Source organism: Zingiber officinale, chromosome 8A, assembly GCF_018446385.1.
Source record: "Zingiber officinale cultivar Zhangliang chromosome 8A, Zo_v1.1, whole genome shotgun sequence".
Lineage (NCBI taxonomy): Eukaryota > Viridiplantae > Streptophyta > Magnoliopsida > Zingiberales > Zingiberaceae > Zingiber > Zingiber officinale.
The window spans coordinates 41,469,967-41,478,652 of record NC_056000.1 but is presented as its reverse complement, the minus strand read 5'-3'; the positions used below and the strand labels follow the sequence as shown (position 1 = coordinate 41,478,652).

Below are 8,686 nucleotides of genomic sequence, written 5' to 3'. Positions count from 1 at the left end.
CTTGCTCCATGCCAACCAACAAGTCATACACTAAAAGAAGATATGGTCCATGTTGGCATAATCGACTTTTAGCTAAGGTTGACTAAGTTTGATTTGATTTTGATATTTGATCAATATATTTAATAGTTGATTAAGATGTTAAGTATGTCAAAATTAATTGAATAATTAACAATGAAGAAGTCTAACAAGAAGTTGGAAAGGGTGAAGTTCTAATAAATCATAATTGACTGGACACTCGTCAATTGAAAGTGTAACAAAAAATTAGTACAATTGAAATCCAAATAGATCATGATTGATTAGACATTTGACAATGATGAAAGTCCTCATAAAACATAGAGGAGATATCAAGGTAACATAAAAGTTTATAAATATTTTACCTAACAATATTTGTGTGAGATAAGTGAGTACAAGAATACTAAGGAATTATGGATGAAATTAATCAATCATTGGCACAGAAGGAGGATGAGTTCAAGGAGAGAGGCTCCTTGCCTCAAGAAGAACATGGAGGTCGAGAAGTGCTTAACGCCCGAGATGAAGGAAGTTGAAGAAGCATCTACTTCAAGGATTGAGAAAGAGAATAAGTCATTAGCACATGAACAAGAGGAACTCTTGACATTTAGAACAAATGAGAAGAAAGCACGTGTCATCGCTACTCGCATAGAAGGTAAAACAAATTTAATAGTTAAAAATAAAGATTACATCATATGCTTTGCTTTTAGTGCAAAGAGAAGAGGTATTGTAAGAGCGATTGTCCAAAGTTGACAAAGAAGAATGTTCAAGTGACACATAAGGAAAAGGAATCTAAACCCATGGTACGACAAGGTAAGGAGCATATAGTATGCATCTCATGTAACCAACAAGAACATTACCAAAATGAATGTCCAAGGTAGAGGAACCCAAATAAGGATAAGGAAGAAAGCTCAAACTTAGGGTGAGCCTTTAAGATAAAACTTAAGGTATCACTATTTAATGAAATTCCTTTATATCATGATAAAAATATGTTAACACTAACTATTATGATTTAAGTACTCACTATCCACCTCATCATATTTTTATTTATGGAAATATTCTTAGTTTTTGGTACGTTGTTATAGAAATTACCAGATCATAATTGGTATTACATTGACATTTCAATTATTAACTAACATACAATTATTAAAAACTAGCAGTCGAACTTTTAAAATTGAGGTCCAATGAATTACCTAAATAATCAATATTTTTTTAAAAAAATGAATTTCCAAAGTAACTAAATTGAATTTTTAAAATTCGATCAATTCGATGATTAATTTTATTTAATCGACCTTTTGCTCATTCTTAATCAATTATTCCTTTCGGTTGGTTTATTACAATAGTCAACTTGGATTATATGGAATGGATTAATCAAGTAAAAAAGTGACTAATTCAGTTCTACGAAAATATTTCATCAGCCACTAATAAATTTTGTGATACGAATGACATGTCACTTCACAGTAAACGTTCTAAGATTGTCTTATCATTAGAGAAAATAAATCCGTTGGCTGTTGTGACTCATTAAGTCGAGATATCCTTTTAATATTAACATAATAAGATCTTGGTTCTTTTGTCAATTTAAAAAATATTTTTTATAAAAAAATAATAAGCAATAAATGGAAAGAACAGAAGAATAAAAAAAAGAAATCATGGAAAATTTAGGAATGTTTTAAGAAATTCTTTTAAAGGTACCCAGGTGTAGATAAGATTTAAAAGTTTTAGTCCTTTAAAATCCATGTCAAATTTAAAGATAACTAAGTGTTAGGATTTCCGGTCGTTAAAATATAACTTGATGTAGGGTAACGCAGAAGTAAAAATTCTCAAAACAAAAAGGAAAAAAAAATAGAACTTGATGTTAAAATAGTTATTTACTTCATTAAACCGCCAGTCCTTATTCCGTACTCGATCTGTTCCGTCGGATATCAAGCCCTCGATCATGCTCCTTCGACCACCCGCCGCCGGTCTCGTCGTCTCCAGCCACCTCGCCATCCGCCGTAGAAGCGATGGAGCCCTCCTGCCCTCACTCTTTGCTTCCCCCCATCCCCTTCATGCTGCCTTCGACCTCCAATTTCAGACCTCGTGCCGCCCCTGTGGCACCAAGAAGCTGCTCCTCTCCAGGCGCCCCCTTCCTCCAGTTAAATCTTCCTCCGGAGATGGCGCCTCCGGAAAATTTCTGCAGCTGGATGCTTTGCACTTCGTGGAGTTCCTCACCTCCGAGAGGGTAAAGGTAGTCTCCATGCTCGGCTTGGCCCTTGCCCTCTGCAATGCCGACCGCGCGGTCATGTCCGTTGCCATCGTCCCGCTCTCCAGGGCCCACGGCTGGACCCAGTCCTTCGCCGGCATCGTTCAGGTGTTGCTATTGTGCTCTGATTTTCTGTTGTCGATGAAGGTTGGAAGATTAGATTCTTTTGACAGTGCGTTCGGGTATCGTTTGCCTGTTCTCTAAATTTACCCTCTCATCACCACCACTATGAGCGCACTAAAATCTTCTACCAGAGCTTGTTTTTTCTTAATGTCCTCACGCCATGTCGGACTTCTCTGATAGTTAGGCTATCATGACAGTCCTAAAGGCATTTTCTGAAAACAGAGTCAATTTTTTCGGGCAGGATAGGTTCACAGAAATCATAGTGAGTCGCAGACTTATTCTGTTTGCCTTCAAAAGCCATTCTTTAATGTGATGTCTTTACTGTGAATTTCTGCTTATTTGAGCAAACGCAAAATCTAACTAAAACACCTTCCCATTTGGCACTTTGCATAGTAGGAGCAACCTGATGAGGAGACATATCATTAAAAAATTTATGCCACCTATGACCTGGCTTATTCCATCTCACAAGAATAAAGGTACCTCCCTACATCCTTTAGATTGATAGTTCTCACACACTAGCATGATTGATGCTCATGAATCAAGCAGCTTGGTACCTCACTAGGACGCAAGGCCAATGACCTGGATCTACAGCCGCACCAAAGATCAGTGACGAAACTTCCTCTCGTGATGTAATTGGACCTGCACAAATCAACATGCGCTAGAGGGCACCAGGAGTTATCTTGGCATCTCTGCTTAAGTTATCACGAGTGCCATGAAAAAATTGAACTAGTAAAAATGTAGAAGGAAAATAAAAGTAGAAAAGCATGCTCTTGAACCCTAATAGGTTATTGGAACTCCGGTTTGTAGGGTGCAGGTAGTGTACTGAAGGTGCATTATTACCCGGGGTATCATTAGTCTCCCCCTTCAAGTCGGACTAAAGAGTGGAATTGAATGAAGCTTGACTAAAGGAGCTCGGAGTGCTGTCTCACATATGCATTGTATGGTGCTCGGGTTGCTAAGCTATAAGAGCAACTTGGGAAGCTAGGTCAAGGAGCCAGGCACTGAGCTAGATGGGGCACTCGGGATGTTGAGCACTCAAGTGTGACTCGAGATGTCACGTAGTGGGAGTGACTCAGGGTGTTGATCACAAGCACAGTGCAAGGGGCTTTGGTGAGAGTCCTTCTTGAGGACTTCATGCTCTAGTAGATTTGGTAATATATAAACATGTAATGAACTTGATTTAGATAACAAAGGCCTATGTGGATCATATACCAAACCTGACCAAGATAAAGGAGTCGACCCCAAAGCTAGGGGCTAAGAAGGAAGAACTCGATCTTAAGACTATAACATGAACGTCTGAGGTTCAGGAGAGCATATAAGGAAATTGATCTTGCAACGAACTTCTAAGGTCGGGAAAATATAAGAAAGCCACTCGATCTTACTGAGGTTGGGGAGAGTGTAATAAAGAAATCTATCTTGAACCCGCATACGCCAAGGAGAGGTATCATACAGAATATCCACAACTCCATCATTCTGTTTGGATGACCCAATGAGGTCGGGGAGACAATAATAGTAGGACACCCTCATAACTCAATCACTAGATTCGGGGGGACTAATAGGTCGGGGAGAGAATAATAGAAGACTAAGCTCGATCTCGCAACTCGGATAGATCGACGAAGTCAAGAAGAGAATAATAGTAGAACACCTGCAGAACTCGATCCCTTGACTTGAGTGGACTAACGTGGTCGGGGAGAGAATAATAGAGGACCAAGCTCGATCCCGTAACTATGATAGATCGATGAAGTCGGGGAGAGAATAATAGAAGACTAGATCGATCTCGCGACTCGGGAATAGAGTAATAGAAGACTAGCTTGATCCTGTGACTTGGAGGATCCATGAAGTCAGAGAGAGAATATAAAGAATAAGGCGGTCCCTCGACTAAGAAAATCAACGAGCTTAGGGACAGTATAATATAAAACCAAACTTGATCCCTTAGAGAGAGAGAGTCTGCTGCCGCTAAGGGGAAAAGAGGCCTGATCTCGCAACTCCCAAATATCTATAAAATAGGGAGAGAATAACCAAGTTGATCTCGAGACCACGGGGCAGCTCACAATTGTTTGGTAGAGTATATAACTAGTTAATCTCGAGATTGCGAGGCAACTCACAACTAATTGAGAGAGGTAAGGCTGAGTCAACCCCTCGGTATGGGGGAAAAGAGAGCTTGATCCCAAGACCTACAAAAGTCTGGGAGGGGTAAGGACTGAGTCGACCCCTTAGTATGAGGGGGAAGAGAGCTCGATTCCGGAACTCGGTATGAAGGGAAAGAAAACTCAATCCCAGGACTTGCCAAAGTTTGGGAGAGGTAAGGGCCGAGTCGTTGGGAGAGGTAAGGGCTGAGTCGACTCCTCGGTATGAGTGGGGAATAAGAATTTGATCACAAGACTTGCCAAAATTTGGGAGAGGTAAGGGCCGAGTCAACCCCTTGGATGAGTCGACCCCTCAATACGAGAGGGAAAGAGAGCTTGATCCCAAGACCTGCCAAAGTCTGAGAGAGGTAAGGGCCAAGTCGACCACTCGGTTCGAGGGAGAAAGAGAGCTCGATCCCAAGACTGCTAATTTGGGAGAGATAAGGGCTGAGTCGACCTCTCAATACTAGGGGGTAAGAGAGCTCGATCTGAGACCTGCCAAAGCCTTGGAGAGGTATAAATAGAAACTGACCTAGAGGCTAGAGCCGTGGGGTTTGGAACCACCATTCCAAATATGTTTTTACTAAGTTGAGTGTAAGTAGGAGAAGAAAAATTCATCCATGAAATGGATAAACAACAGCAATGTAAAACTTTATTGCCTTAGGAAAGAGGATGAGACTATAAAGTAAAGACAAATGAAGTAATGAGAGTTAACAACTGAGTATGAAACTTAACTTGCCAATGAAAGTTCAATGTGAGTATTAGTTGCTTATCATTTTCTCATTAAGTCATGATTATACCAACTAATTATGATCATTAATTACTAAAAACAATAACAATAAGTAAATATTCACATAAACAAATTCTAACACAAAATGATATCTTATTGTGCAACTTCTAATTATTCATTCTTCTCTTTCTCCTGTTTAAATTGCCATAGAGTTAAAGAAGCACATTTTGCACCAGTAGGCATTGATCAAATTGGCTATTCTAATGAACCACACAAAGCTAGGTAAGAAAAACATTTTCCAGAGGTGTAAGGCAGGAATTTGGACAAAGCCTTCAAAATGCAATTGTCCTTTCTACAGGCATTTGTGTATTTTGTCATTTTTATGATTTCCCTGCTTTAGTTACTTGAACATGAAAGTTCTCCTAATGTAGGACAAAATTAAAATCTATGCTATAAGATATTGAAGGAATAAGCATTTTGGTATAATGAATATAGCAATAGAAAGTAAATAACTATGCTGACACCAATAGATAATTGAACTATAGGAATCATTATATATTTTTATGTTATCTCGAAAGCTTCTCAGTTTGAATATTTGATAGCTGATATAACTCATAATACCCATTTTGTATTTGACATGAATACTGGCACTTACCATTTCCATAGCTTTTTTAGTAGTACAATTTATAGAGGTGCAATGGTCTAACCATGTCCATCAATTAAGATGGGGATGAGAAGTTCTCGATCTCTCTCCTAGCTTCAAAAAGAAACTCTTCAGATTTGCAGAGACCATTGATGAGTGCATTGTATGTTATAATAATATTGGGAAAGAGACCCTTTGTAAGCATTTCATCTCTTTGCAGCAAATTTGCGAAAAATTATTTAGTATCCAAAATTCGTCTAGATTTGCTAAGTTCACCAATAATAACATTATAGATATTGTTGTTAGGCAGGAAATTCCCATTTTTAGTATGAGTGAACACATCTGTGATTTCATGAAGCTTATTAAATGAAATACCAAGCTCTTACTGCTTTTTCAGATTGCTAACTTCTGGAGAAAGATATCTCTATGGGCTCTTGGACAACTCCAATTCCCTCGATGATAAAGCTTTTGCAATGAGAGACTAGAAATTGTAGGACCGTTGGACTTGCAAAAAAAGAGGGGATAACACGTCTCACTTTCTTGCTTGTTTAATTGTGTCTGTTTTTTTTCTATCAGGTTAGTACTTAGTATGTAGCAGAAATATAGAAACAATAAAGACAAGAACGACACAGGACTTTTACTTGATTGACACCCCACCCCTAAGGTGCTACGTCCAAGGCCTACACACTTTGCGTGAGTCCACTATTTTTCATCTTTTTTGGAAATCTTCCAGATGTGGAGAAACAGCTTACAAGAATAAATAGATACATTCACAAGTATTAAATCAAGCACGTATTAAATAGTTCAAACATAGTTTGTCAATTCGGTCTGAAAGTCCTGAGTGCGGTGACACTCCTCTTGGCACTTCCCCTGTCGTAGAACTTCGAGAGTTGATTCAAGCAGAGAGTAGAGATGAATAGTAGAAATTGATGTCTTGAACATAGAGCCTTCATCTCCTTTTATAGATTTGGATCCGACCTTTATCGGTCGAATGAAAATCTTATCCGGTCGACTGAAGACTTGGTCAAACTCTTTCCTTGACACTGAGCCTCCTGATCTCATCTCTATGCTCTTATCGGTTGATCGAACCTTTCGGTCACTCGAATCAAGGGATCCGGACTCAAACCCGACTTAGTTTCATTCGGTCGGACAACTAGTCCTATCGATTGAACAGGTTCGGGTCCGGTTCAACTCGGTTCAAGTTCGATTCACTCCGTACTTGGTCCATCTTTGTCTAGTTGTGTTTGTCTGCTTTCCGTTTTGCTTCCAACTCCAGGCTCTTGCAAAAGAACCATACAAAACACAAATAAACACACAAGTCTAATCCTATAAGTGTACCGGGCCTACTAGGCTACACAAGCCTAATCATGTAAGTCTACTTGACTTAATTTCAAATTATTTAGTTTTTGATTGTTTGAATTTGTATTATTAATTAAATTAATATTTTTTGAATTAATTAAATCACTAGATCTTTCTAACTTATTGTAAGAATTCGAAGAATCTAAATTATCATGCATTTTAATAAGGGCATTTTCTTAATTTTTAAATGTACTGACCTGAATTGCTTCTCTTAATTTATTTCTTTTTTTTTCTTCTTATCCCTTCATTGTTTCTTGTAATGTCCGGATCGCTTGCACTTGAATCACACATTGTGCTCTTTGTTTATCTAGACTCCTAGCATTGGTTCCTCCTTTGCCGTAATTTTATGAGTAGAACATTTATTTTTGTAGTGCTCTCTCTCTGCTTTTGAAATAAATAATATGGAATTTGAACTTCGTATTTAAAATCATACCTGTTACGTTTCTCCCCTCAATCTTTGGCCAACTTGCTCCTTTCGCGGTTAGCCCAATCAGGAGACAATTGGCTTTGATACCAATTGTAGGACCATTAGACGTGCTTGGGGGGTTGAACAGCGTGTCTCCCTTTCTTGCTCATTTCATCGTGTTCGTTCTTTCTATCTAGTTTTTTATGCAGCGGAAATATAAAAACAATAAAGACAAGAACAACACAAGACTTTTACTGGGTTCACAACCCTAAGGTGCTACATCCAAGGCCTACACACTTAGCGAGTCCACTATTTTTTCTCCTTTTGGTAAATTTTTTGGAGGCTGAGAAACCACTTATAATAATAGATATGTGCACAAGTATTAAAGTCAAGCACTTATTAATAGTACAAACATAGTTTGTCGATCCGGTCATGAAGTCTTAGTGTTGCGACACTCCTAGTGCTTCCCTGGTCGCAGAGCTTCGAGAATAGAGATGAGCTGTAGAAATTGATGTCTTGAACGTAGAACCTTGGCCTCCTTATGTAGAGTTGGATGTGACCTTTATCGGTGTAACCTTATCCGATCGACTGAAGACTTGGTCAAACTCTATCCAGAGACCAAGCCTCGCGATCTCGTCTCTATCAAGTTTATCGGTCACCTCTTATCGGTTAACTGAACTTTTCTGTCACCCGATTCAAGAGATCCAGGAACCAAACCCAACTCAGGTTCATTCCATCCATCGGACCAGCTATCCGGTCGACCAAACCGGTTCGGGTTTGGTTCGACCCTGTTCAAGTCCGGTTCACTTTGGACTTGCTCCAGCTTTATTCGGTTGCGTTTGTCTACTTTCCATTTTGCTTCTGTCTTTGGTTCCTGCAAAAAAGCCTTAAAATTACGAACGACACACAAACCTAATTTTGAAAGTTTACTTGACTTACTAGACCACACAAGCCTAATCTTGTAAGTCTACTTGACCTACTAGGTTTATATTTTGCTCAGAGTTCACTTTTCCGAGACTTTTATGTAGAGTTCACTCCCCTAGATTTT

At 38.9% G+C, this 8,686-nt stretch overlaps 1 protein-coding gene across 3 annotated transcripts in view; it reads left to right on the top strand.

Moving 5' to 3' along the window:
• Positions 1-1,899: 1,899 nt before the first annotated feature.
• The window catches only part of LOC122008606 (probable anion transporter 3, chloroplastic), a 31,911-nt gene continuing 25,124 nt past the window's right edge, over positions 1,900-8,686 (top strand). For all 3 annotated transcript variants that reach the window (XR_006119322.1, XM_042564391.1, XM_042564392.1), the window contains exon 1: positions 1,900-2,359. Coding sequence is in view for 2 of the 3 variants with exons in the window: in XM_042564391.1 (XP_042420325.1) it covers positions 1,946-2,359 (414 nt within the window). In the remaining variant the exon portion in view is untranslated. The remainder of the gene's footprint in view (positions 2,360-8,686) is intronic.